We start from the raw sequence: 27,777 nt of genomic DNA on the forward strand, positions 1-27,777 counted from the left end.
ACCTGCTCATGGCTGCCGAAGGCTACCACGGCAAATGTACAAGCAACGCGACTGAACTAGAACCGCTAGAACGCCAAACGTAACTCATGTAGTGACACATGTGTTGTGTACAGTTGTGTACGCGTCATGGCTTCTGTCGTTGTCATGGTCGCCATGGTCGTTGTGCAAATTACGTCATAGTGATCACCTGACTTTTGCTCGTGCGCTGCTAATGCATACGTGCGTACTTTGTTAGTTGAAGAAAAGTGAAGGCATGTTTTCACATGTCTGGCGGTTTTTCTGCACATACTTTCTGAATGTTTTCGTTTTGTGTGTAGCCGGCCGGTGCGTCCTCGTCAGTGGTCCTCGTTCTCGCAGTTCTCGTTGCCCTAGCGGCAAAGGTCGTTACTCGTCACTCTCCTCGTCCTGTCGTACGTGAGGTCGGCGTTGTTGATAATGGCAAACGGTGAGAAGCCAATTTTTGCATTTCCGGCAATGCTTGCATAAACAATATCTCGTTTTCGTTAGTATTGCTTATATTACAGCTTTCGTGGGTTCAAGAAGTTATTGTATACGCGAAGTTCACAGATCTGTAGTTGCAGACGGCACTCGTCGGAAGAAACTCCTCCTTATCGTCTGTCTCATCGATAAGCTTTACATTCTTGGGCAGTTTTTAAGATTGCTTTTGTATTATTTTACGTTAATATTCGAAGCAGTTGTGAACATAAGCGCGTAGGCCCCAGGGGAAAGCAAATGTATCGTCTTGTTTTGCTTATTGCGTGCTGTAAACAAATTACGAAATATTTTTCCTCCTTCCGTTTTGCTTCTTTGCCGCATCCTTCTGTCCAGTTTTTCTGGATCAACATTCAGACAACTTTTGAGAGAGGGATGTGCCTGTGACTTTTTATTTATTTGTTTTTCTTTCTTCCAGCAAACCCTTACAGTTCCCAGGTGAAGAAACTTATAGTTGATGGCCAAGAATACAGATACTTCAGTTTGCCTGACCTTGGGGATGCGAGATACGGTAATATGTGCAAACAATATTTTTGTCGCTTTTTCACACGTTCACATCATACACAGTACACAAATTTTTCACATTCTTCATCTGCTGGGAAATTCAGCAGGTACATAAAGCGGTGAAACCTTTTGTTGACCGATTGTTGCACTTCTACTTTTTGCTCGCATTTTTCCTGTAAAAGTAACATAAATGAACCTTGTATTGTTCCCAAAGGGTTCCACGTTGATGACAAAGAACGGGCTTGCATGGGCGACAGTGGAACAGTCCACTTACTTCCGTCTCTCCTAATCGTTGGCCGCATCAAGGAAATATTACCCCTCTTGAACACTCATTGGCTCATGCCTCCCTTATTTGTTGATCCCTCCCTGGGACCTTACTGATAAGATAGCCTGGCAGAGAGTGCAGGGTTCTACATCTCAATTGTATGTATGTACGCCCAAACAACTGCCAATACTTCGCAAAAGGTAACGGTAACCTAACAAAATGATCTCATCGTAGTCACAGGTGTATGCTGTGTGTCAATCATCAGACTGGTTCAACACGAAATCAAATTAGGCGCATGGTGGAATGAAAGGGCCCACACAGCGAACACTGACAGCATGTCATTTTTGTTTTGTGTGCTCCTTTATTCAACTGTAGACCCCAACCAACATGCCTGTCTTTACACACCTAGCGCAAATCGGGTGCCTTCTGGGTACAATGTGACCAGACGTCCCAATTTAGGTCGGACAGGTCCTGCTTTTACGGTCGCAGTCCTGTGCAGCCTGCTTGTGGGACTGTGTTTTTGTCCTGCTTTCGCTTATTTTGTTGACCGACGGTCCCTCTCATGTTCCGCCTCTGGCCTAGAGGTGTCGCTGCATCAAGTCGAAGGGTGTGATTCACATTTTTTGTGCACTTTTGAACTCCCTCGCCCTTTCCGCTCCCCAATGTCCACCGTGGTTTCCCCCCACCTAAGTAGAGAGAGTTAGAAAATGCACAACCAAACAGTACGCTACTGGAAGGCATCTAACCATTTCGTTCACACATATAACATAATTTATGTCGTGACAAATGAAGCACTGAAGCCGCAATCTCCAATGAGCGGAGGAGTAAGGCAAGTCGTCAAAAATGCCTCCTGCCTCGTTGTAAGGGAAACGCAATGTAGGAGGCTATGTGGAGAGGGTGTGAAGAGAGTGAGGGTATACATTACAAAAAGTGCTCTGGACTAGTGCAAGGAGGCTGCCAACAATGCATGCGAAAATGCACCAGAGCGGTGTGAGCTGGATTCCTGCCACTGTTGCTCACAAAGTTGTTGTGTAACTTCCTCCTCTTGGGAATACTGATATGCAGCTGGTTTCATTAGAATATAATTAGACCCTGAAGTTTTCGGGTTTTATTTTTTTCCAAATTCGGGGGGTAAAATTCGGGTCAATCACTTGATGTCGAAAATTCATGCAAATTCGGGCGGAAAAATTACCATCAGACTGAATTTGGGGATAAATCGAACAAACGTTCGTTGTACGGCCTATCCAGAGTATCAGACGTTGAGATCAACCGTGTATTTTGTGAAAAATTAGTATGTCATTGCCGTGAGGTGCCTAGCTTAGGTGCAGTTTTGCGGGTAGAAATCAGGTTTAACCCTAAACCGGTGAACCTCGATTCGGTGTGCAAATTCGGGGAAAAATCGGGTTTAACCCTAAAACTTCAGGGTCTAAATATAATGTGTCTGTATTTTATGCTAGTTCCAGTTATATTATGGTGTCTTGTGTCTTCACACGTGTTTCTTCTTTCTTTTTTTTTCCATCTGTGCAGAGAAACTTCCGTTCTCGGTCCGTATTCTGCTGGAGTCCGCTGTTCGCAACTGCGACAACTTCCAGGTGAAAGAGCATGATGTGGAGAACATCCTGTCCTGGCAGGCCCAGCAGGGTCCCGTCGAGATCGCCTTCAAGCCTGCCCGTGTCCTTCTTCAAGATTTCACGTGAGTGGTGACCATACAGTGTGACTCCACGAGGTGCACAGGTATCGGCTTCAGTATCTGCAAGTATAGGTATTTATGTAAAATGCCAAATGTCTCCATGGTTGGAGCCACAAGCCAGAGCTCTCGGAGAATCGAAAATGGTCCGTTGTGATGCTTAATATCAGTGCAGTGCTAAGATATCCTGAATACTTATTAATAAATGAATACATTAATAAATTATTAATGCTTATTAATTGATCAATTGATAAATAGCTACTACTTATTAATGGATGAATCAATAAATAATTAATGCGCTAAATACAGAAAGTGATGAAAGGAGGTGTCATAATTTTTTGCTCAAACTGTATAAATTTTCTGCTGTATTCATGACTTCTATTATGTCCCATGATAAGAAAAGCATGTTTGTGTGGAAGATGCCACAAACTTTCTGAGAGCTGTCTTTTGCTTCCCCCTTTTTTTTTTTTTTTTGCAGAAGTTACGTAAGTTTACTCTCATATTTGTATCTGTATCTCAGACACAACAATGTTCATTCTCGATAACAAAGATGACATTATATATGGAATGGTTCCTCTGCTCCCAAAGGATATGCAAGAGCTAGCACCACAGCATGATGTATGACACGGTAGTTATGTTAATCGCTGATGTGAGCACTAACTCAGAATATGTTTCAAGAAACAGCTTTCTGTATAGTACATGTAGCAGTATTGGACTGTATTCGATCGAGTATTATTTGAAAAAATAACTACTGGATTCGAACCAAGCTTCCACGATTCGCACCGCCCTAGCAAAAATGCACGTGCGTGCATTCGTTGCATCCGTGTTTTTCTAGGGACCGTAATTGCGCAGTTCTAACGTGCCCTATTTTATGATGCGCACACACGTTTAGTCAAGAGAATCCAAAGGCTAACTACAGGTTTTCCCGGTGATTTTAATCCAAGCACCATCGAAATTAATCCACGTGCCATGCAAACTTTATGGGGCATGGATTAATTTAGCTGGAACTTGGATTAAAATCGTCGGGAAAACCTGTAGATGCCAGTTCTAGTGTGTCCGTGCAATGTGTGAGTTGGAACAGCCATTCCTGTTGACATGCATTCTTTTTTTCCTCTTTGTGATGATTTGTAGCCCAGGTGATTCACCCTGACTGTATTTTTGTCAAATTAAATTTGCGTTACTGTTCATGCACTAAAATTGAAAAGCTCGTGGCATTGCGAAAAGCACGGGGTATGTCACACTGTAATCTTAGATTTTTTGTGGTAGAAGTGTTTAGAAACACTGAAGTAACTTAAATAGTTGCGCATAATATGCAGGGGTGTACCAGCCGTGGTTGACTTTGCGGCCATGCGCGATGCCGTGCAGCGCCTGGGCGGCGACCCGCGGAAGATCAATCCCCTCTGCCCCGCGGACTTGGTCATTGATCACTCAGTCCAGGTGGACTTCTCGCGCACGTGAGTTGGTCTGTCTCTCTTGTGGGTTCCTTGCAGACGCTTTCTTTCTTTTTCTTTTCTTTACGGTAATTCATATATATATATTTTTTTTTTGCAAAAGAACCATCTTGGAGGGGATTTTTGAACGTTTCTATGTGAGCAGTTCGGGTGATACCCCTGTCGCACGGGCAGTCTTCAATGATCATTGAAACCAATGACCATTGAAAATGCGTGTAGTGACACCAAGTGTGTGACGTGTCAACTTCCCAAAGGGTATTGGATTCAACGTTCCCCGACAGGTTGGCATGTTACACGCTAGGTGGCGCTACACACACGTTCAATGACTATTGGTTTCAATGATCATTGAAGACTGCCCGTGTGACAGGGGTATCAAACACACTGTTTCGCCACTGTTATCAGCGGCATGGGCAGCAGTGTCCGCTGAAGACTTCTGCCTTTCTGTATCAGCTGGCTAGAAAGAAACCCCCCCGAGACTGAAAAAGGGAACAGATAGTTTTTCTTTCAAGAACTCTTTGTCTTCCCAATTTTTTTTTTCCCTAGTCTCGGGTTTCTTTCTGGTCAGCATGTACAGGCTCCCCTTTTACCTTTTTGTCTTAGCATTTTGTTTCCCGTGCCTTTAGCTCTGCATGGCTTGCAGAAACTGAGTCATCACATCCGCTACGTAATTGCGTACTTCCTAGTGCAGTGGTTCTCAACTGGGATTCCGCAAAACCTAGGGTCTCTGCCAGCATTCCTTGAGGCTCCACGAATGTGATTCTGTCGAGATCCTGCAAGTGATACTTGAGTCGGTATCAAATCCTGCTTTTGCCAGAATTGGTATACTGTAAAACCCTTATTGTTCGTGCACCCCTAATTTTTGCAAACTGATAACTTCGCAACGGTTAAGGTCATGAAAAAATTCTAAGCAAAAATTGACACTTGAAAAACTGCGGTATAATCGGAAACTTTATTTTCACCTTTTTTTTGCAAGTCACGTCGCCGCCAGCAATGGGGTAGAGTATCGCCCTGGTGATGAAACTCCCCCATCACAATTAAAACGAAGTTGTTGTTGTTTTTGGTTGCAAGTAAGCATTTGAACTAATTTTCAGCAAAAGCATGGGCAGCACCGCCTTAATTAGATACGCCAAGGGCAATTGAAGGTGTATCAATGTAAGGTGTGTACAAAGTGAGGCAACCAAGCCACAAACTTTAGTATCTAGATTTCACGAATTTTACTGGCCACGAATATGTGCCCTTCGCAAAAAAATTTGTCTCTCAAAATTAACGGGTTTCACAGCATATCCAGCTGTATCTAACATCTCGTTGTTGGCCTGCCAGGTCTGGTTGGATCTGCTGACAACCTATAGCTCTGAAATAAAGAATAAAATATAATAACAATAAATCAACCAAAATCAATAATTCTCCACTTGTATGGCATTCATCTCACATGATCCACTTCTTCACAGTTATGTCTACCATTGTGTGGTATAGAAGGTTTAGAGAAATCATGCTGGTGGAATCAGGTGTTCCTTTGCATAACGTAAGTTGAGAACCACTGCCCTAGTGCATAACACTGAATGCTTACTAATGCTGTAACATCACTGACATTTGACTTAGGGGCAAAGTGGCTTTATGAGCTCCTTGGGGGGTACTTGACAAAAATAGCATATGGCAACCAAGCACCTTCAGGCCCCAATGAAATTCGGGGGTCGTCACTGTGCATGGTCGGAGCCCAATCTGCCCCTATTCCAAAGCTTCTTAGTACTATGTAACCCAGACAACACATACTCTATAAACTCAGTGTGTTGTGCTCTCTCATCATACAGAATAGGAATGCTGGTGTGCTACTGCTCCCATTGCCTTCGCATCTTTCCTAGTGCATATAAGAGTGCCACGAACAACCCTCAGAGTGAACATCACGACTGCCCTATGCCATCTCCTAATTAAAGCCCGGCACAGCAAAACAATTAGCAAAAAGCCATGACTTTGCATGGCTCCATACCGTGACTAGATGAACAGTGCATTGACAATGTGCAGCGGGGCATTACATGATAAATGTCTTCAAGTTACAAATTGTTTTTAATTTACAAATTAATAGAGAAAGTGAACAAGTAAATATAACTAATGTGTTCAGTGCACGTAAATCAATACGTGCCAAATAAGGTCAGGTTATGTAGATCCCACGCAAAGAAAATTGCGTTTGTTTCCATTAGTGGTTCTACATTTTTTTTATTATTTATTTCAGATACTACTGGCCTCCATCTAGAGGCCCAAGTAAGATGTCAAAATCTGCAACACTTTCACTTTTGTAATATTGTTTTTGTGTTGTGACTAGGTACTATATTCATTGGCATTGTGCATAAGAAAATGTGGGGGCTGTACTCTCACCAAAGAACAGTCAGACAATCCTTTCATGATGACCAACTTCAGAGAGCAAACTCATTCTTTACTGAATGCCATTGGACGCCCCTGCAGGACTGTTGTAAGACTAGTGCAGAGATGAGAAAGCAGCCCCTGCCATTTTGTGACGGTCTTGTGTTCTCTTTCCAACGAGTCTTGAAATCTCTCGCAATTGTTCCCCCCTGTATGTTTCAGCGTGTTACGAAATTCACCCAACCCGGGAGGCGGGAACGCTTGCTCTACGTGCCAGAGCTGCAGGGGCAGGGGTGTGCGGGCAACGCCAGCAGGGAGTGCGTGCGATGTAGCCTCGCAGCTACGCAATTCCCCCGTGCCCCTCAGGCAGCACACGGCCCGGTTGCCCTCCCACCACCCACCTCTGCAGTCGGAACTGTGCCCCTTCCATGGGCTCAGGGCCCTTGGGTGGGTAGCTCTCTGTGCTTGCTCTTTGGTTTTTGCATGACAGGGGCAGGGGTGTTGCGGGACGCTGTGTTTATCGACGTCCTGGAGCCGAGCGTAAAACACGATCTTTAGCAGTTAGATGTTGTCAGACTGGGAGCCCTACTGCGATACAGTTGAGCCCGTTTACTATGATAACCCGTACTTACCTGTTTATTACAATAACCCGTACTTACGATAACCCGTTTATTACGGTAGCCCGATAATCGGAGTTTCACGAGCCCGTGTAACCTAATGTTGGTGGAACTTGTCCTGGTATGTTCCGTCCACGTGTTCGGGATAAAATGGCGACTTGCCGTCTCCCAGTAGATCCGTCAAACTCTGAACTAATGAAGGCGACTGCGGAGCTTTCGCCCGTGTGCAATATCGCTTCAGGAGGTAGCAGCCGTAGAATATAGATGTACAGGGTAAATTTAGCGAAGGTTACACATTTCGGTCATGTCATAAAAATACGAGATACAGTCAAACTCCTTTACAACGAAACTCAGGGGACAGCAAAAAAAATTCGCAGTAAAGGTATTTTCGTTAAAAAGGATGTCCACTATTGGACCTATAGGGCTCCAGCGGGACCGCAAAAAAAATTTGCTGTAGTGGTATTTTCGTTAAAAAGGTGTTCGCTATAAAGGAGTTTGACTGTAATGTCTCTGGGGGTTCAAACCCAGACGGATCAGATGCAGGGCTTAGAGGCGGCGCCACCTATACGTGGTGATGTGAACGTGAAGCAGACAGAGGGGAAAATGGCGGTTTGCGGGCGTTATAGCTATAGGAAATGCATGGGGTGAGAATTTGCTTTGCTTCTGCGTTTTTTCTACAAAGTGACAACGTTTGAAAAAAATATGGATAAAACTTATGGTGAATGACTATCAGTCTGCAAAGTTTGAAGCCCCAGAGACATCATCTTGTGTTTTTACGATGCGATCGAAATGTGTAACCTTTGCTGAATTCACCCTGTAGATGGAAGTAGAGGCCGGCATGATCAGGCGAAGATGGAAGACTTGCCCGTTAATAATGCTTCGACAACTCTTTCCGGCCTATTAGTTCTTAATTAAGTCGTAGTAAGGAAGTCGAAGTAAAGGAGGTTGCTTGCTCCCTTTCCACATTGTTCTCTCGCCCTCAAGTTTTCTTCTGGCCTGCTGCATGCATACTGGTGGTGGATTTTGTACTTGCGTAAAACCCCGTTTCAAAGTACTGCACCCATTAAAATGTGAGTTGGCAAAAAGACGCATGCTGCCACCCACACACCCGTTGGCGAATTACCCGTGGATGAGGCGCGTTCTAATGTAGTTCTGACTGTGCGAATGGTGATGACTACGGCACTGGACAACGAGCGATGGACGAAGTCGTCAATTTCAAAAGCTGCGGAATCTCGCGTGTTATCGACGGTTACGGTGTCCTTGGGAAAAGCTTTCGACACAAAGCTGTGTCAATTTAGAGCTAGATGAAATGCTTTTGCCCTCTCACCAAATGTGCGCGTTCAACGGTGTTCTACTTGTACCGTTCCATTTCGTTGACGTGATCCCGACCGGCAGTTTTCATGAGAGCTCGTGTATAACGATAACCCTTCTTTTACCAATCACTCTGATATGACGATATATTGGCGTTCCCGCCAGTATCGTTATAAACGGGCTCGACTGTACCTCCCTGTCGTTGCCGCCAGACATTTGTGCTCTTTGTGGTCCATCGTTATATTATCTAGCTGTTTCAGTTTGTATTGCTCATTAATCGTTGTGCAAAACAAGCTCTTGTGTCATCCCTTCCAAAATACTTCAGTTAGGCTCTCCGGAATTTGAAATCGGTAGTGTTAAGTAGCGACTGAATGGGATCTGAGATTGACAGGGCTCTCTTTTCCGTAGTGGTCCAACATCAAGTTCTTGTTGAGCCGTTGCCCCTGTGCACTGTAAAATACGCGTCACAATCGCTTTCCCCCGTAGCAGAAAATATCCCTATTTGTTCCCTATATCCTTCCCCCCTTCCTCCCTCCTTCATCCTCCTACATCCCTACATCCCCTGTGTGGGGCGGTAAACTTCCATCCATCATTGTGTCGCCTCTTGTGATGAATGCCGTGATGCCGGAACTTTGCAAAATGTGCCTCCTTCCTAATCTTGTCACATCCTTGTGGCCCTCTGGCCAACTTTTCTCTTGGCGTAATTATTTTTTTTGTCAGAGTAATTTCTTTCGCCCGAATGAGCTACAAAAATGTGAAATGTCGCAGTGCACAGGCAATTAGGGATGAGGTCAGTTCTCGGTATGCATGCAGACATGTCAGTTGTCCGGGGAAATGCTAGTTTATCGGGAATTACTCACTGTGGCGGTACTAACACGGTGGAGGTGTGGTGGCTTGAATTTGGATGTGTCTGCGCCTCAGTTGAACCAGTGTGGTAGTATGTGGTAGCAGTTTTGATGAATTGTCTGAACGTACTACAATTAGTTATGTGTATGTGTGTAGAGGTACAGTATTGCAATGAATACGCTGTGTTTTGCTCCAGGGCTGACGCACTACAAAGGAACCAAGACCTGGAATTTGAACGAAACAAAGAGAGGTTTCTCTTCCTAAAGGTAATCCTCGTAGTTGCTCCCTGTCCTTGTAGTACCTCCTGTTTCTAACATTTACCAAAGCTGTAACAGGAAAAACTTGTACAGTGTACAAGTTTCTTAGCAGATTTCTTAGCAAAAGTGTTATGTGCACAAGATATGCCATAATTTCTTCTGCTAGGGCTTCGTTTTCCGTGTGCCATTTCCATTTTCCGTGTTCATTTTCCATGAGCTTTAACGTGCATGCCGAGTTTTGTCCCAAATTTTGAGTGGAGAGGTACACTGTAAAATTGAGTACATGAGTAGTCTCCAAGCTTGTTTCCTCCATTTGCTGTGATTCAATTCAATTCAACTTTTATTTTCATGGTGCCCGTGAACAACCATAGTCTGAGTAATGGTGCACTGCACTAGTAGAACAAAACCAAGAAAAACATAATCGAGCGTCACACGAAGCATGACTATGATAATGTTATAATCCTAACAGCAGATGAGAAAACTTTGTTACCTGTCATATTACCCGTACTACCCCTACTGCTATACTATTACCCGTATACCCTACTGTCGTATTGATGATGAACATCATTAAGGTCAGTCATAACTTGCGTTAAAGGCCTCTGATTGTGACACATTCCAACATAAAAAACAACATGATGATTCAAGAAGTGCAGTAACACACTATAGCTTCTCTTTTTTATTTATTTATTTATTTATTTATGCGTATACGCTACACCGCCTTATGGCATTACAGTAGCGGGGTAAATTAACCAACAAATCAAGAAAGTAACAATATTGACAATATTCTCTTTGTTGCAGTGGGGCTCAAAGGCCTTGCAGAACATGATGATCGTGCCTCCAGGGTCCGGTATTGTTCACCAAGTGAACTTGGAGTTCCTGGCACGTGTGGTGTTCCACAGTGATGGACTCCTGTACCCGGACAGCTTGGTTGGAGCTGATTCTCACACGACCATGATCAATGGCTTGGGTGTTGTCGGATGGGGTAAGTGCGTCGCGGGGTCCTCCTGCATACCGTGACTTACATTCTTCAAATTGTCGTTTCCCATCAGCTCTCCCATTGAAACACATGCAAACACACACAGTTTTTTTTTTTTTTGTTGTACAGTCATCAGTGGAATGCCTTGCTCATGTAAAACAGTGGAATTTTCTTCCGGTCGACCCCCAAAATAAGAAAAATTTCACTTTTATAAGGTCGCGAGCACGACCCACGGAACACTTCTACCTCACACTTCTAAGGTCACCGTCCCGAGCCTTTGGGGTTAGTCACGCGGAGCGGAAGGATTAGTGAGTCACTGGATGCAAGAGGGTCTTTTCCTCCTCCACTTTTTTTCTCCTCCGCTTTGGCAGTCGACACTGGTTGTTCACTTTGGCTACAGTGATGGTGTCCACTGTAGCCACTGGTGTCCACTGCGTCGGGACGCATCTAGACATTTTGGACAAATGACAAAAAGGGGTATCTAATGTGATAAACGCATATCAGAGTAAAAGTGGGCTTGGCCGAGTCTAACCAAGAAACCTTAAAGCTCTAAGTATGCACTACCCTGCTCCGAAGAACTGATATCTACATTTCCTCTCGATCACTAAGAAAGTTTATAAAAGTGCGTAGGATTTGGTTTGGAGAAGACTGGGACAGTATTAGGCTATGTTACACAGTAGAACCTCTTTATAGTAACTCCTCTTGTAGTAAAACTCTGCTTATAGTAAACGAGAACTGTGGTCCCGATAGAATCCCATACATTCAATGGCACACCTGATATAATAAAACTCCTGATCTAGTAAAATTTCATCATGGTCCCAGAGTGTTTACTACAAAAGGGTTCTACGGTACGTATATGTTCTATTTACTATAATTTTATTTATAATTTACAAAATACCGATTAACTTATTACATGTTGCGAGTTTATCTATCTCAGGTGTTGGAGGTATTGAAGCTGAAGCCGTAATGCTTGGCCAAGCCATCAGCATGGTGCTGCCTCAAGTGGTCGGCTACAGACTCAGTGGAACCCTCAGTCCTCTGGCCACTTCCACCGACTTGGTGCTCACTATTACCAAGGCAAGATCATTGTCATCATTATCATATTATCATCAAGGCAAGGTCATGACATAGTCGTGAGCAGTAGCATGAAAAATCATCGGCTATGAGAGCGTACGGCTGCTATCTCTTTCAAAGTTAACTTTTTTTTCAAATCATCATTAGGCTGAAGGACATTAATGAATGCCTTCAAAAGCTCCGTAGTTACTGTGTGGGTTTTGTGTGTGATGTCTTTGAATGCTGTTGTTATTTTATTGTTGTTCAGTATGCTGCTGAATCTGTTTTCATAGTGATGCTGCCAACATATTGTTTACTTCAGTCCCTTTACTCAGATTCTTTTTCTGTGGAGACCAACATAAGTGAGCGTACCTTTATACTTGAAACGATACCATGTGTATGCACCCTATCATTTAAATTTTGTGCAATAAATTTTTGTACCCAAAATTTTGTGGCTATGTGCTCCAGAGTGCTCCAAAATTGCAGATTTGCATGCTCCGAAGTCTTGTTGCTGCAAAAATTGCTCCAAATTACTTTTTGAGAGTGGCATTGCTGCTTGTGAAAGTAGCGCGCTCTTTAGTTATAGGTCGTAATGATTATTCTTAGATTTCATAATATATGAACCTCTGAACATGAGTGAACATGATCATTTGATGTGTAAATGCTGGTGCACTTGTTATGTTGCAAGTAACTAATAGTACACTAGCGGTACATCTTTTCAATCGGTTTCAGTTGAGTGAAGTTTTCATGGATTGAAAGGCTCACAGAGATTCAATATTCTGAAGGTGCTAGAAGTCCGAAAGTAAATGAAGAAGTCTTTATTTGCAACAGTAGAATTGCATACAGTGTAATTAACAGGATTGCTAGGTCAAGCCTGTGATGCAATACGCAGTCAGCAGTTCAGTAGACCGTAACAACAAGATAGTTACATCATGTGCTCTGAACATTAAATAAGGTTACAAGTACAATTCCAGCACATAGAAATAACCTTTAAGAAAAGCACGACATGCAGCTTGGGGTAAGAAACCATTTAAACAATTCGTTATTGCATTTTGTGCATAAGATATGGCTTAAGTTTAGTTTGGATGGACGGTATAATTGGGTTCTTTCCCTATCGTTATAGGTTAGGTATTCCATTCCTTACAAAAGTGCACGTCATTGCACTGGAAATGTGCATGCACAGCTTTTGAAAGTTTTTATTCCAACTTTGCAGCACTTACGACAAGTGGGTGTAGTGGGCAAGTTTGTAGAATTCTTCGGTCCCGGCGTAGCGCAATTATCTATTGCGGATCGTGCCACCGTCTCCAACATGTGCCCCGAGTACGGCGCCACCGTGGGGTTCTTCCCGGTCGACAGCAAGACCCTCGACTACCTCCGCCAAACAGGTGAGCCCCCGGTCGCGGAGTAATGGCGGCATTCCTGCCTTCTTTCTTAGTCTTGCTAGACGTAATTTTACAGCTCTATATAAAAGTTTAGGGAACACGGCACTGACGTGTTCCTCCATCGGAGCGGCCCCCTGCTAAATATCGGGAAGAGATCGGGTGAGAGACGGGTGGCCGGCTATTTTATTCGTCTCTCACCCTTTGTTGTTTGCTGCAGTTTCCAGATAGGGCCTCGCACCATACTGTTACATAAACTTTTGTCCCCCGAGCTGTACGTAGTTAGGGAGTGACTTTTTCGGGTTAAACCCGATTCCGCCCGGTTATTCCCCCCTGAACTGACCTCCGACCAGTTCAGGTTAAACCCGATTTCTCCCCGAATTCCAGTCACTGTGAAATCCTCAAGCGACGTTTCTACTGAAGACTAACAAAGCTCGTGACGTGTAACACATGTAAGAAAGGCTCACTTACGTTCCCAGCAACACACCCGTGTGTGTCAACACTGTCTATGCCTTCGGGGATTACCGCTGGAAGGTCACGATCCCACAAAAAAAGAAAAAAAAAGAGAGATTAGGAAAGGACTTAATAGACAAGAGGAGAAACAAAAACACCCAGTAACACCCGAAGGCACGATTATCGCCCGATTTCTCCCCAAATTACATATTTAAAAATTGCGCCCGATTTTTTTACTCCCCGAATCACGAGAAAGGCATTTAACCCGAAAAAGTCGCTCCCTATACATACCGTGGATAAACTACTCTGGTGGAGATGCCTACAGTGATATCAGGGCTGGATGAGCATCAGTGCTGGTGGGGCTGACTTTTCTGTGCACCTATTACCCCTTTACTATAAAACCTGCAATGAAGGTTAACATTGATGCAAATACTTGTCTCGCACATTTAACGTGGAACGAAATGTCGCAACCCCTCTAAGGTTTCCTCCAGTTTTTCGGCCAAATAGTTGTTTGTGGTCTTTGATGAATGCGGCGTTATTACTGAAGGCCATTCTCACGGTTCTGTTGTCAGTGAGGGACAATGGAACGCAACGGATTCTGGGTAGGTCATGTTCGACGGGGGCCGTCCTATTAAAGCTGTGGTGGCATCGCATTCTATGTTTTTATGCGTCATGTTGGTTCGTAGCACTTATCTCTTGAAAACTGACCTCTTTTAATGTTGTCCCTATCTACAAGTTGTGACAATTCGTGTCTCATAGGTCGCGAAGATAAGGTGGTGAAGTACATGGAGGCGTATCTGAAGGCACAGAAAATGCTGAGGGATTACTCTGACTCATCTCAGGACCCTGTCTTCTCACAAGTGCGTTATTCATAGTTTCTGTACTACTGCGTAGACTGCATGTCCTATTCCCAATATAGTCTGTACCCAAGCAGCACAATATCTTGGCCCAATACTGGACCAATATTGGCAATGTTGGCCCGACATTCGACCAAGATTGGGCCAGTATTGCCAATATTGGTTCAATATTGGTTCAAGGTGTTATGCTGCTTGGGTATGTGTTTGGTGGGGAGGGGAGCTAGAGCTGTGTTAGCCCCAGTCTGTTTCCTTATTACATGATGTAGATGGTGCACACACAGTGCAGTGCAGTTGTAGTGAATGGAGTATGTACTATAAGTGCTATACTAAAATAAGTGCTACTAAAAGTGCTATACTGTCCTATCGTTAACCTGCATGTGACACAAATTCTGAAGCATGCTTCTTTTGATGTACGTACGCTTATATAAAGACAACCTACAGTTAGGACAGCATGAGAACTACGTCGCTTTGACCAATAAACACCTTTCTTGTTGTAGCCGTACATACACATTTTTCAGTGCTAGCAGCAATCTTTGGCTTTTCAAAAGTATTGTCTTGCTTCCGCGATGTTCTTTACAATGGTTTCACGGATATGCCTCACATTCTTTGCAGCACATGTGGGGGTTATAACGAATGGATTATATTTTTATTTCAAAATGCAATGCGCTACATTGACGCGATGCCGGAAATGTAGGAGGCTCCTTCATTCCAAAATATTTATTTATGGGCAAGTGGTATCAACGTCTCAGAGCTGAAAATAATCTTCTACAAGCTTACATTCGCTTCTTCAGCCACTACTCAATCAACATAGTTTACATAGTTGAGCCCAACCCAATTTGAGACAATTCCGCCTGTCATTCACACCTTTCTGTGTAACGTGAGTTTTGCACGCATCCACTGTACAGGTTGTTGAGTTGGACCTAGCCACTGTGGTGCCATCCCTAAGTGGACCCAAGCGACCACAAGACAGAGTCCCTGTGGAGAGCATGAAGGAAGACTTCTTGCAGTGCCTCACAAACAAGGTAATGGAAGGAACAATATTGATCTGGTGTAGTTAGGTTTCTCCACTCCTGCACAGTATATAATTAGAGCCTGAAGTTTTCGGGAAATATTTTTTTTCTAAATTCGGGGGGTAAAAATCGGGTAAATAGACGTGTGCACTAAATTCGTGCGAATTCGGGTGAAAAAAACTGACGGTATGCTAAATTCGTGGAGAAATCGGGGCTCAGTTACTCAAACTAACTGTAGTGATTTGGTACAAACTGTGGTGTAACCGCATTTGCTTCGAAAAAAGCGAGTTAATGCATTCCTACAGGCATCCTAGTGAGGGGAATTTACCAGGCAAAAATCGGGGTTTCACCCTAAAGGGTGAACCTTCAATTTGGGGTGCAAATTCGGGGAAGAATCGGGTAAAACCCTAAAACTTCAGGCTCTAAGTACACTGCTTTTGGGAGACTTGTCAGAGAGATCACAATGTCTTCAGTCGGCCGTTCTTTGTGAAAACTGTGTGAGAAACAAACCCTCAGAATGATCAGTGTGTCTTTGCCTGTTGCTGTGTGAAGTCCTGACCTCTTGCCTTTTTTAGTTTATTTATTAATGATTAGGGAGCGAATTTTTCGGGTTAAATGCCTTTCTCAGATTTAGGGGATAAAAATCGGGCACTGTTTTTATATCTCTAATTCGGGGAGAAATCGGGCGGTAATTGTACCTTGGGGTGTTGCCGGGTGTTCTTGTTTCTCCTCCTGTCTGTTAAGTCCTTTCTTATTCTCTTTTTTTCTCTTTTGCGGGGTCGTGACCTTCCAGCGGTAATCCCCGAAGGCATTGACAGTGTTGTCACACATGGGTGTATTGCTGGGAACGTAAGAGATCCGTTTTTACATGTGTTACACGTGGCAACCTTTGTTCGTCTCCTGTGGAAACGTCACATGAGGATTTTGTAGTGACTGGAATTCGGGAAGAAATCGGGTTTAACCCGAATTGCTCGGAGGTCAGTTGGGGAGGGGGGGGGGAATAGCCGGGCGGAATCGGGTTTAACCCGAAAAAGTCGCGCCCTATTTATGATCAGTACCAATTACGTAGTCTACAGATCTATGCATAGTGTTGCATAGGTGCATAATCTATGCAGTATCGTTATGTACAGTAATACATTATTATAAATCCCATATTATTATTTACATTAATGTTAATACTTTTATTCACTATAATTTATTGCACTTTGGTTATTAATTTTACATTTTCATGCCCTGAGGGTAATGGCTTAGCTTTGAACAGAAGAGCTGCACGCTGAACATCTTATTGCTGACTAACGTGCTGGGACTAACGTGTACTGGGAACAGGTTGGCTTCAAGGGCTTTGGCCTGAAAGCAAACCAGCTGGACTCTAGCGGTGTGCCGTTCAAATACGGCGGAAAAGAATATCACCTGCAGCATGGCTCTGTGGTCATTTCTGCCATCACCAGCTGCACAAACACCAGCAACCCCTCTGTCATGCTTGGAGCTGGTGAGTGCTACCTAGATCTGGAGCAAGTGTATTATGCACAGTTAATGCCGGTGCAGTGCAGTTTAATACAGTCAGTCCTCGATTTTTGAACAGTTAATGTTCCTCGAAAAAATTTTTCATAAATTGAGGTTTGGAATGAGGAAGATTGTCTCAGAGTTCATAAAAGACAGCAAAGTTCACTGCACACCTTTCATGATGCTGTTGCACTTCCTGCAAAGTCTTTGTTTTTTGGAGGGTACTGCCTCAGCGATTGACCTTCATGGGTGAGATCTGATCCACAGTGGAATTGAATGTAGTACTCTCGAAATTGTCAGTAGTGTTGCAAATTTTTGTAAATTTTTGCAAAAGTTGTAGCTCCATGTTCAGAGTGATGCAACGACCATGGACTTACCAAAGCATGGTCAAGTTTGTCATCTAGGTACAGCAGGCATTCATCAACTTCATTTATTTAATATTATCAAGTTAAAAGCTCCCAGTGATTTCCCATGGATTTCCATACACAAGGAAGTTTGTTAGTTTGAATGCAGAAGCAGTCTAAATCAGGTAATTGGTGTGTGCACCTAACCAGTGTACGTGCAAGCATGTTTCACCGTAAAGGACAGCAAAATAAAATTTGGGCTAGGGGATTCCTACGTAAGAAAATTGCAGAAGCAGTGTCTGGACAACACCAAAACAGCTATCTGGTCATTGGCATTTAATCCACAGAAGCCAGAGTGAAGAGAGAAGCAGGACTTTCCCCCACAGCAGTCCTTGTCCACTTGTTTGTTGTCTCAGTGTAGCTGAGTAACAGCACTTCTCGAATGTGTCAGTTGTTCCTAAATAGGATTCTGCTGATACACATTGCAAGCAGGAACAACAACAACAACAGATTATCATAACATAATTTGGCAAACAGAAGTGACATTGAGTTGCAGCTTTCCTAACCATTTCTTTGATTCGGGATCGAATTGATGGAGGTCCGCTGTTGTGCTTTATCCTCACGTAGTGTGCTCATGTGGTACATATGTCCTATGGTATCTACATTACCATTTAATAATAGGGCTGCTGGCAAAGAACGCCGTGGAACGTGGGCTCACGGTGGCTCCCTATGTAAAAACTAGTGTATCCCCTGGCAGTGGAGTCGTTACCAACTATCTCAAAGCATCCGGAGTCACTCCTTACCTGGAGCAACTGGGGTAAGGTCACTCGTTAGTTATGTGATTTTTGAAAGCCATACTGCTGAACTGTAACCTCTCAAGAAAAGAGGGAAGTAGGTCATTGTACAGGTCCTTCTACACGAATGCATGTAGCCTTCTTGCTTCCAGGGATCGGAACCGGAACTGAACCCGAACCGGAAAAAAAAAATCGTTATTTTCTGACGAACCCGAACAACTTTTTTGCTTGTCCTGGACCGAAACAGAACTGAACCGGAAAAAATTCATACGGTTACTGGTTGGGGAATCGGTTAAGAGGTGAAATCATTGTGCTACTGACCGACCTTTTTTTTTTCACTCACCTGAAACGGTCATCTCACACCTTTCTCTTACAACCGTGTACGCTCTTTCTTACGCTTTCATGTAGCAAAATTACCGCCCATGAACCGGTTAAACCGGGACCGAAAAAAGTAACTGTTCCAATCCCCCGTAAATGTCCCGACCGCTGAACGATTTTTTTATTTTTTTTGCCTGTGTGTGTGCGGGGTGGCGGTGTTCTCCCTGAGCTGAACCCGATCCAAACCGATATTCCTGAATGGGTTCAAGCTGATAATTTTCAGTTCAGTGGAGCTAAACCCGAACCGAACCAATATGCATGAACCCGAACCAGATCCGGACCGAAAAAAATACCAGCCCCGATCCCTGCTTTCTCCTGGTCCAGTGACATATTTCCCTCAGTTCTTGACTTTGGAGCGCCATAGCTTTTCCTGTGCTCGCAGTAGGATAACACACGAGTGTTCTCTCAATCCAGCTTTGACATCGTGGGTTATGGCTGCATGACGTGCATTGGCAACAGTGGACCTCTACCGGAGCCTGTGGTGGAAGCCATCGAGAAGGTAACACTGACGGCAGTTTGAGACCGCTGTGTGTACATACTGATTTTCCTCTGTCGTCTGCAGGGAGACCTGGTTGCCGTCGGGGTGCTGTCTGGCAACCGTAATTTTGAGGGCCGGGTGCATCCGCAAACACGTGCAAACTATTTGGCCTCCCCTCTTCTGGTGGTTGCATACGCCATCGCTGGCACCGTGGACATCGACTTCAAGACACAACCCCTTGGTGAGTTGGCACTGCGTTTGCGAAGAGGGCGGTTGCGTGTCCAGGCATTTGGGGCACTTGGCAAGTTGTCAGGACGTGCTTGAAGCATGCCCAGCACAGTTGAATGGGAATTAGGAAGTATAAGTGTTCAGATCCCATCACTGTGTCTTTTTCAGTGACAATTTTATTTTGTTGTTGCTATGCATTGGAGACTTCGGTGTTGTGGCTGTCCATTCGTGTGGTTCTTTTGACTTTGTCACTTTCCATCTGTTATACAGTCAAACTCCTTTACAACGAAACTCAGGGGACAGCAAAAAAAAATCACAGTAAAGGTATTTTCGTTAAAAAGGATGTCTATTATTGGACCTATAGGCTCCAGCGGGACCGCAAAAAAAATTTGCTGTAGTGGTATTTTCGTTAAGAAGGTGTGCGCTATAAAGGAGTTTGACTGTATCTTGTACTGCATAGGAAATTATTTTCGCGGAAGTTGAGACTAATGGTGGAAGTTGTCTATGAAAAATGGAGAACCACTCCAGATAGTCTGCATCCGTATGCTTGCAAACGTCATTCTTTGAGTCTGTGAAGCACACTGGAGCTATTTGTTTTTGTCAGTTTACTGCGTGTAAAACCACAGTGGCAAGCGCCTCCATTTGAACTGCTTATGTTGTGTCCCTCGACATCCCGCTGTGGTAGCTCGCATTCCGTGCTTTGTAGTGTCCTAAAACGCACCACTACAGGCTTGTATTTCATGACAACATGACAACTCGAGCTCGGGTATCTCGACGTAATGGATGTGTCAACGGTTTCTTAGACCATGGAATAAACTCTGGATAAACTCCAGGCCAGGACCAGGATAAACTCTTGCGTTCGTGCCTGAATCATTACAAAGATGTCACAGCCCAACCAGTGCAAAACGTTGACAGTGGAATGGGAGTGAATGCCAAATGTGAAGCAAAACAGCTGACATTCATCATAATGTTAATCTATAATATATCAATATAATGTACAATAATGTGTAATATACAATATATCAATAATAATGTTTTAATCTACATGTTTTTAATTGCTAGAGTAAACTGCCTTTCCTTTCACAAGATATCACTTATTCTGAGCTTTGTTCTCCTTGTAGGAAAGGGTTCAAAGGGAGAGGATGTCTACCTATGGGACATCTGGCCAACTAGGGACCAGATCCAGGTGAGGAGAAAATATAACTCAGTTATATTATAGTTAGGGCCTGACTTTTTAGGGTTAAACCCGTATCCGCCCGATATTTACCCTCCGAACGAAATCTGTAAAATTCGGGTTTAACCCGAATCTACCCGAAAACAACCGGGTCGCGTGGCACACTCATAAGTGTGCGTTAAAATAAAGTTTGATAACATTGCTAAACATTAGTTCCATGTTAAGACAAATTTTTATTAAACAAAAAGCATCACCCGAATTCCTGACGACAGAATATGCCGTAACGGGATTTAACCCGAATACACCCGAATTTTCACATGAAAAATATCACCCGATATTTACCCCCCGAATTTGGCCAAAAATAAAACCCGAAAAAGTCGGGCCCTAATTATAGTACATATATAACTAAGTATCCTATGTAGTACCTATAGATTATGGGATCAACACTTGTCACAATTTTCGTGAACTTTTGTAAAACCTTTAGGGCCACGAAGATAATCATACATGCAATTCTATATTCAAAATTTGAATCAAAGTGATGTCTCATTCAAATAGAACATGTTGGGATAGTTCTGGAGCTGCACAGGGTATAAAATATATAGGGTGTGAGTACTGCTACATATAAAGATCCGTATTCATGTATCGTGTATGTGTGCTGCATATCCGTACATATGCTGGATACACGTTTGGTTGGGTGTACAGAACTATCAATGTGGTTAAAAGCGCTAAAAGAGGAAAAGATGAATCACAAACACAGAGTGCCAACTCTCAACTCTTTCATCTTTGGTTTCTCTTTGTCTCTTTTAGCGCCTTTAACCACGTCGATGTACCAACAGGCACAAAAAGGCAGTCTTAAATTTATAGAGCTATTCACTCCAGTTAACTATTTGCTTTATATTTGCTTCTGGAACATAACTGTTCGTTTCGTATTTGCTCGAGTTTTTAAAAATTACCATTCACATGACCCTAAAAAACTGCTCCATTGCTGCGTACGGCTGAAGGGAAACGATAGCAGAGACGAGCTGACCACGTAAGAGTGTTACGTCATTAAATGTGGCGTGTTATCCTTAGGGCCTGACTTTTTAGGGTTAAACCCGTATCCGCCCGATATTTACCCCCCGAACGAAATCTGTAAAATTCGGGTTTAACCCGAATCTACCCGAAAACATCCGGGTCGCGTGGCACACTCATAAGCGTGCATTAAAATAAAGTTTGATAACATTGCTAAACATTAGTTCCACGTTAAGACAAATTTTTATTAAACACCCAAATACACCCGAATTCCTGACGACAGAATATGCCGTAACGGGATTGAACCCGAACACACCCGAATTTTCAAATGAAAAATATCACCCGATATTTACCCCCCGAATTTGGCCAAAAATAAAACCCGAAAAAGTCAGGCCCTAGTTATCCTGTACGTGTCCTTGCAGGAAGTGGAGTCGAAATTCGTCATTCCGAGCATGTTCCGGGAGGTGTACTCCAAGATTGAGGTAGGTGTAAGCTCTGCAGACTTTGTCTTTGTTTGTTGCCGCCTTGTGAACGCTTTGTGGACCTTGCAGCAAGGCAGCAAGAACTGGCAGAGCCTGGACGCACCTGAGACATTGCTTTATCCGTGGGATAGCAGCTCCACTTACATCAAGTGTCCGCCTTTCTTTGATCCCATGGTAAGAAATTGAAACTGGTCATGTTGGAGAACTGTAGAGAAGGCGTTACTTGTGTTTTTACGTGTATTTATACATAGAGCCTGAAGTTTTCGGGAAATATTTTTTTCTATATTCGGGGGGTAAAAATCGGGTAAATAAATATGTGCACTAAATTCATGCAAATTCGGGTGAAGAAACTTCCAGTATGTTAAATTTGAGGAGAAATCGGGCTCACTTACTCAAACTAAGTGTAGTGGTTTGGTACAAACGGTTATGGAACTGCATTAGCTGCCAAATAAGTAAGTTTGTGCATTCCTACAGAGATCCCAGTGAGGGCAATTTGCCGGGTAAAAATCGGGTTTCACCCTAAAGCAGCACCCTTCAATTCGGGGTGCAAATTCGAGGAAGAATCGGGTAAAACCCTAAAACTTCAGGCTCTATTTATACAACAATACCGCAGGCCCTATGGGGGGTCGCCTCAGCAGGAGCATTTAAAAAAAAAAATCCGAAACCAATTAATTACTGCAACAAATGACCCGCTTGGGTGGCAGATTTTTTACTGGGGGGGGTACTTCCTTACCTCATAGTATCGCTCAGCATCACATTCCGTTCACAAGGGTTCAGCGAACCTCAGGAGCTTGAACTCCCGCAAATGAAACCTGACTGTGTACGAAACCTTGCCTTTGACTGGCCTCGGCATCCGACCATGCCCGGCTGCACTGGACATCGCTGGTTGGCTCAACCGACGACCCAACATCAAAATAAATAATCAAATAATATAGTAATAAACCAATCAATCAATCAATCAAAATCATTGATTCACTTCTTGTACGACATCTTGTTCGCCCGACCCACCTCTCTATGGTTGTGTCCACTATTGTGCCTTAGAAGGTTTCTGGAAGTCTTGCTGGCATGATCACAGGTTCCCCGAAGTAACATAAGTTGAGAACCATAGCCTCACTTCGGTACACCCATATCTCATAGCTCATAGCGACTCGTCGTCCGACATTGACATCACGTAACATCACCCCACCCATCATCGCATCACCTAGCCTCACAGATTCCGAGAATGGAACGTCATCAGTTGAATCTTCCACCGAGTTTAGAAAGCCTCGTTTCACTTCAGACACGGGAACTTCCCCCGGTGACGAGCATCCAGGACGCCTACGTACTGGTGAACGTGGGCGACTCTGTCACGACGGACCACATCTCCCCTGCCGGCAGCATCGCGCGCAACAGCCCCGCCGCACGTTACCTGGCTGCTCGCGGGTGAGTTCCAGAGAACATTCCGGGAGTCTGCTGTGACGCGGTTCCGTGGCTATAGCCGACCACGATCCGAGAACGTGCAGACCCACACAGCCGTTCTATTTGGTGTCCTTTGCAGGCTCACTCCGCGTGAATTCAACTCGTACGGAGCGCGGCGTGGCAACGATGACGTCATGGCCCGAGGAACTTTCGCAAACATCAGGCTCGTGAACAAATTCCTGCAGGAACCAGGACCGCGTACGCTACACATTCCTTCCGGCGAAGAAGTAGGTCGCCCTTCCCATACTCCGATGTGTCGAACGTGTGCAGGATTTACAGCGTTGACCTCTCTGCCTCGCAGATGGATATCTTCGATGCCGCGGAACGTTACAAGCAAGACGGCGTTCCCCTGATCGTGCTGGCGGGCAAGGAATACGGATCGGGGTCTTCGAGGGACTGGGCTGCTAAGGGACCTTACCTTTTGGTATAATTCCCTTTCGTCGTCCCATTGTGCCTATGTTCCTCGCTATCAGTATGCAAAATTGTCATTCTGTTCCAACGTGCTGAACCCTGGCGTTCATGAACGCTCGATCCGTGCCTTTTCAGGGTATTCGAGCGGTGATAGCTGAGAGCTACGAACGAATCCACCGTAGCAACCTCATCGGGATGGGCATTGTTCCCCTGCAGTACCTGCCCAACGAAACTGCCGAGACCCTGGGCCTTACCGGCAAGGAGCGTTTCAGCATTCCACTGACGGAGAGTCTGACACCGGGACAAACCCTCACAGTTCAAGTGAGCACTCTTTTTTTTATTGTGTTTTTCTTCTTCTTTTTTTTAGTTTATTCAAAATATTGCATTACACAATCTCTGAAAAGATGTTTTAGGAGCGTAGTAAAACCCAGATAACCTGATCTGAAATCATGCAGTTCGCCATGCCCCATGTAAAGTTTGCCATAGAGATGGTGTATTTTTCCTGCTTGACGCGTTCATCAGTGCGTGTCCTAAGCATGGTACTGCGGAGACCACTTATAATGCGGCTTTTTCCGACTGCCAATATTATTCCCATAGAATGTAATGTACCCCTTTGTAGTAAACTCTCTGGGACCATGATGAAATTTTACTAGATCAGGAGTTTTATTATATCAGGTGTGCCATTGAATGTATGGGATTCTATCGGGACCGCAGTTCTCGTTTACTTTAAGCAGAGTTTTACTACAAGAGGAGTTACTATAAAGAGGTTCTACTGTATAGGAATATTGCAAGCTTTGCGCTCAAACTACGAGCCGTCGAAAAAGTGGCAGAGCCAAGGGCTCGTTTCCACGGATTTTCAGCAAATTTATTTCGGCAATTGCCATTGCATTGCGAATGGGATTGTGTGCAATACTGAGTAAAATGACCACGGGGAACCCATTTCCGCAAGGAAAATGTTAGGTTGCCTCGGGAAATTTCGGAGTTCAATTCAAGAAATTAACTTTCCGTCAATTGAAATGAAATAAAAATGTTACCAATATGTGGCAAAAGTTACTGGCAGAAAAAAATTCCTTGAGCGCATGTCTCTCCGGGGCCTACGTTTTTTACTATGAATTTCTATCATGGTTGGTGGACCACCCTGTATAATGGACCATCCCAATGTGGGATACCGGTTATAGTGCGGTCACCGACATCCTCCTCGAAGTAGGTGAAGGGCCGAACACATTTGCCAGCGAATTCCGAAGCGTGAATAACCCATCACAAGGGACGCTTCTGTTATCTCCTCGCAAGATTTGTGGAACGATCTTGTAGACAACAACTTTGTTTCTTCAGCGGACACTGTTAACGGACACCGATGAAGCGATAGTGCACCGTGAGGCGTGCATGCCGGAAAACAACTCGGATGGTTATCGGTACTTTACGGCACCAAAGAGGCGATAGACTGTGTGCACAAATTGAGGCACTTCTGTACCGAGAATGGATTGAGCAATGAGGGATTAAGTTGCCGAGCCGTTGTTGAGGACGCTATGGTGCGAGACATGGTCAGGAAGTTACGCCAGACTAGAAACATGGCGTTTTCCCAGGCTCCCTGTGAATGTTGAATAAATTGTTTTCGCTGCAAGGAACCTTCAAGCTGTTCAGTCCGGTTCACAACATGGTGTAACAGATAGGTAGGTGCTCGATCTCGGGCATGTATTGGCCCAAAAGTGTGATATTTGGTTATAGACCTTGTCGCGTTACTCTCAAACCGCTAGTCTCCGTACGCTCCCTAGCCTCGTTCCCAGCGACGACACAACAGGGGTGGCTGCCAAAATCTATCTTCCTATTGGGATGAATACTTGGGATGGGCCGCCGTCTTTAATGACTATGACTGACGATAACGTATCATTCCATATAACTAGACATACGGTAAACACCTGAGTAGCGTATCAACGTTCGAAAGATCGAGTAAAAAGAAGATTACTTGCTTCCGCGTGCGATATGCACAGCTGTTCACGTGAGGAGTGCTGGCCGATGTGATAGCTGTTCTACACCGGTTCCTGAGCAGGAGAAAATGAACCGGCACAGTATGACCACGAACGGAAACGAAAATGAACGAAAACGCGCACGAAAAAATGAAGGAGCTCTGCATACGGCAATCCACATGTGTACAGTTCGTGTGACTACCACAGGGTGGCAGCACTAATGGCGGCGCCCATACCTTGGATCGCGTTCTTGGTGTATAATGCGGTACTGCTTATAGTGCAGATTTTCGGCGGTCTCCACTGTACAATTTTACTGTGGGAGCCAGTACATAGATATGCATTTTCGAACCTGCTATTTTTCACTGGTAATAACCAGAAATGCCCCGAAGTTCCTTTCTCACTGTTCTTCCCCTCTTGACACGCTCACCGACAAGTTGGACCATTATCTATGGCACGCTTTACCAGTGATGGCCAGTAGTTAACTACATGTAGTTAAACTACTAGTTAAACTACCTGATTGTAGTTAAAAAGTAGTTATCAACTACTTGCAGAAATGTAGTGGCAACTACTAGTTAAACTACTATTTTAAGTAGTTCACTACAGTAGTTAGGTTACTGAAGGCACCAACTACTTCCGATTTTGCCGCAAGCTTTACGGCACGACTGTGCTTCCGACTTTTACCTTGAACTACTTGTATGATGAGAACGGAGGTGCAGAGCAATTGTGTCGTGCATGTGTACTAAATCTTCCCTTTTAATGCCTGTCTAGTGAAGCCTGTGAAATAATTCAGCAACTTAGTTTATTGCGTAGTCACAGAAAGAATCCCACCGCAAGCTTTGTATTTAACGATCGTAGCAATGGCTTGAGCCAAAGTTTATCATTGGTTGTGATTCATATTTAGGTGTCCAAGAACACTACGAGGGATTGGTGTTGATGGACAACGTTAAGTAGTTATAGATGTAGTTTTAACTGCTCCCCTGAAAAGTAGTTGAACTACTAGTTAAACTACTCAGTGGCAAAGTAGTTAGTAGTTATAGTTAAACTACTGTAGAAGTAGTTAGGGGCCATCACTGCGCTTTACGTGACACAGAGGCAAAGCAAAGCCACTGTATCCCATTGAGTTTTGCTGTCACATATTGATGAGCACTATTGTAGACAAAAGCGAGATGCGTTACATTCCCATTCTGCTCGTAGGTGAATGACGGCCGGAGCTTCAACGTCCTGCTACGTTTCGATACAGAGGTGGAGCTGACGTATTTCCGTAACGGAGGAATCCTACAGTATGTAGTGAGACAGATGTTGCCTTGATGGCTGGCATGGCGAGAGGAGCAGTCAGTAAAAATGCTCTTTGTTGTTTTTCAATGTGTTTGCCGTTTCTTTGAAGTTCTGATCCATGTGCCATTAAATGGCCAGTGGCATCACTAGGGGACGCGTCATCCAGTGCCGGAGCTCTTTGCGTCCCCCCCATTGATACACACGATAACTAAATCTTATCCCACACGCAGAAAAAGAAGCCGCAGCGAGAGAGTGTAAGCGGCGGCGCGTCACCCGGAGCGGACCACACCCCTCACATCCCCTTAGTGACGCCACCGCGCATGGCAAAATGAGATGACGTTTAGGATAGCTGGAAACTTGTTTTATTCGTCAGGCTGTTCATCAGGAACCACCACGCAAAATATTTTCGCCCTGCGACGAATAGACATCTCCTTGTTTGTAAACAAATGACGTCATAGTATTTGACAGAGCCACCAATTTGGTAGAGTTGAACTACGCTTGCAGCTAGACGCGAACAAGGTCGCGCCCGAAAGCCACGGTCTTGGAAGAGATTACGATGGTCCCCGAGAGGGACGCGACCTTCGGTCCTACTTTTCTTTCAATAAACCTCTACCCAAGAAACGTCATACCAAACAGATACCAAAACAGATCGGAAGGGGAGGGCTGGGTTCCACGAATGGGCAATTGTTCACTGCCTCCTATTGAAAGAAAAAGTGGGACCGAAGGTCGCGTCCTTTTCAGAGACCATCGTAATCCCCTCAAGA

At 44.3% G+C, this 27,777-nt stretch overlaps 1 protein-coding gene across 1 annotated transcript; it reads left to right on the forward strand.

Moving 5' to 3' along the window:
- Window positions 1-349: 349 nt before the first annotated feature.
- On the forward strand, window positions 350-27,096 carry LOC135375169 (cytoplasmic aconitate hydratase-like). Its single transcript, XM_064607891.1, has 23 exons — window positions 350-445; window positions 911-1,003; window positions 2,789-2,954; window positions 4,265-4,402; window positions 6,977-7,201; window positions 9,725-9,794; window positions 10,584-10,767; window positions 11,699-11,838; window positions 13,028-13,199; window positions 14,406-14,506; window positions 15,409-15,525; window positions 16,840-17,002; window positions 18,042-18,177; window positions 18,947-19,031; window positions 19,095-19,251; window positions 20,360-20,424; window positions 21,846-21,905; window positions 21,975-22,079; window positions 23,185-23,327; window positions 23,443-23,590; window positions 23,665-23,787; window positions 23,910-24,095; window positions 26,933-27,096. Exons 1-23 carry the CDS (start codon window positions 436-438, stop codon window positions 27,044-27,046), a joined length of 2,901 nt encoding a protein of 966 aa, XP_064463961.1. The 5' UTR covers window positions 350-435; the 3' UTR covers window positions 27,047-27,096.
- Window positions 27,097-27,777: the final 681 nt, after the last annotated feature.

Source organism: Ornithodoros turicata, unplaced genomic scaffold (genome assembly GCF_037126465.1).
Source record: "Ornithodoros turicata isolate Travis unplaced genomic scaffold, ASM3712646v1 ctg00000838.1, whole genome shotgun sequence".
In the NCBI taxonomy this organism is placed as follows: Eukaryota; Metazoa; Arthropoda; class Arachnida; order Ixodida; family Argasidae; genus Ornithodoros; species Ornithodoros turicata.

What these genes read in the sequence shown, in the direction of transcription:
- LOC135375169 (XM_064607891.1), top strand. An exon ending in TGCAGTGCCTCACAAACAAG is followed by an intron (nt 15,526 to 16,839) that starts GTAATGGAAGGA and finishes TACTGGGAACAG; the next exon opens with GTTGGCTTCAAGGGCTTTGG. An exon ending in ACATTCCTTCCGGCGAAGAA is followed by an intron (nt 23,591 to 23,664) that starts GTAGGTCGCCCT and finishes TCTGCCTCGCAG; the next exon opens with ATGGATATCTTCGATGCCGC.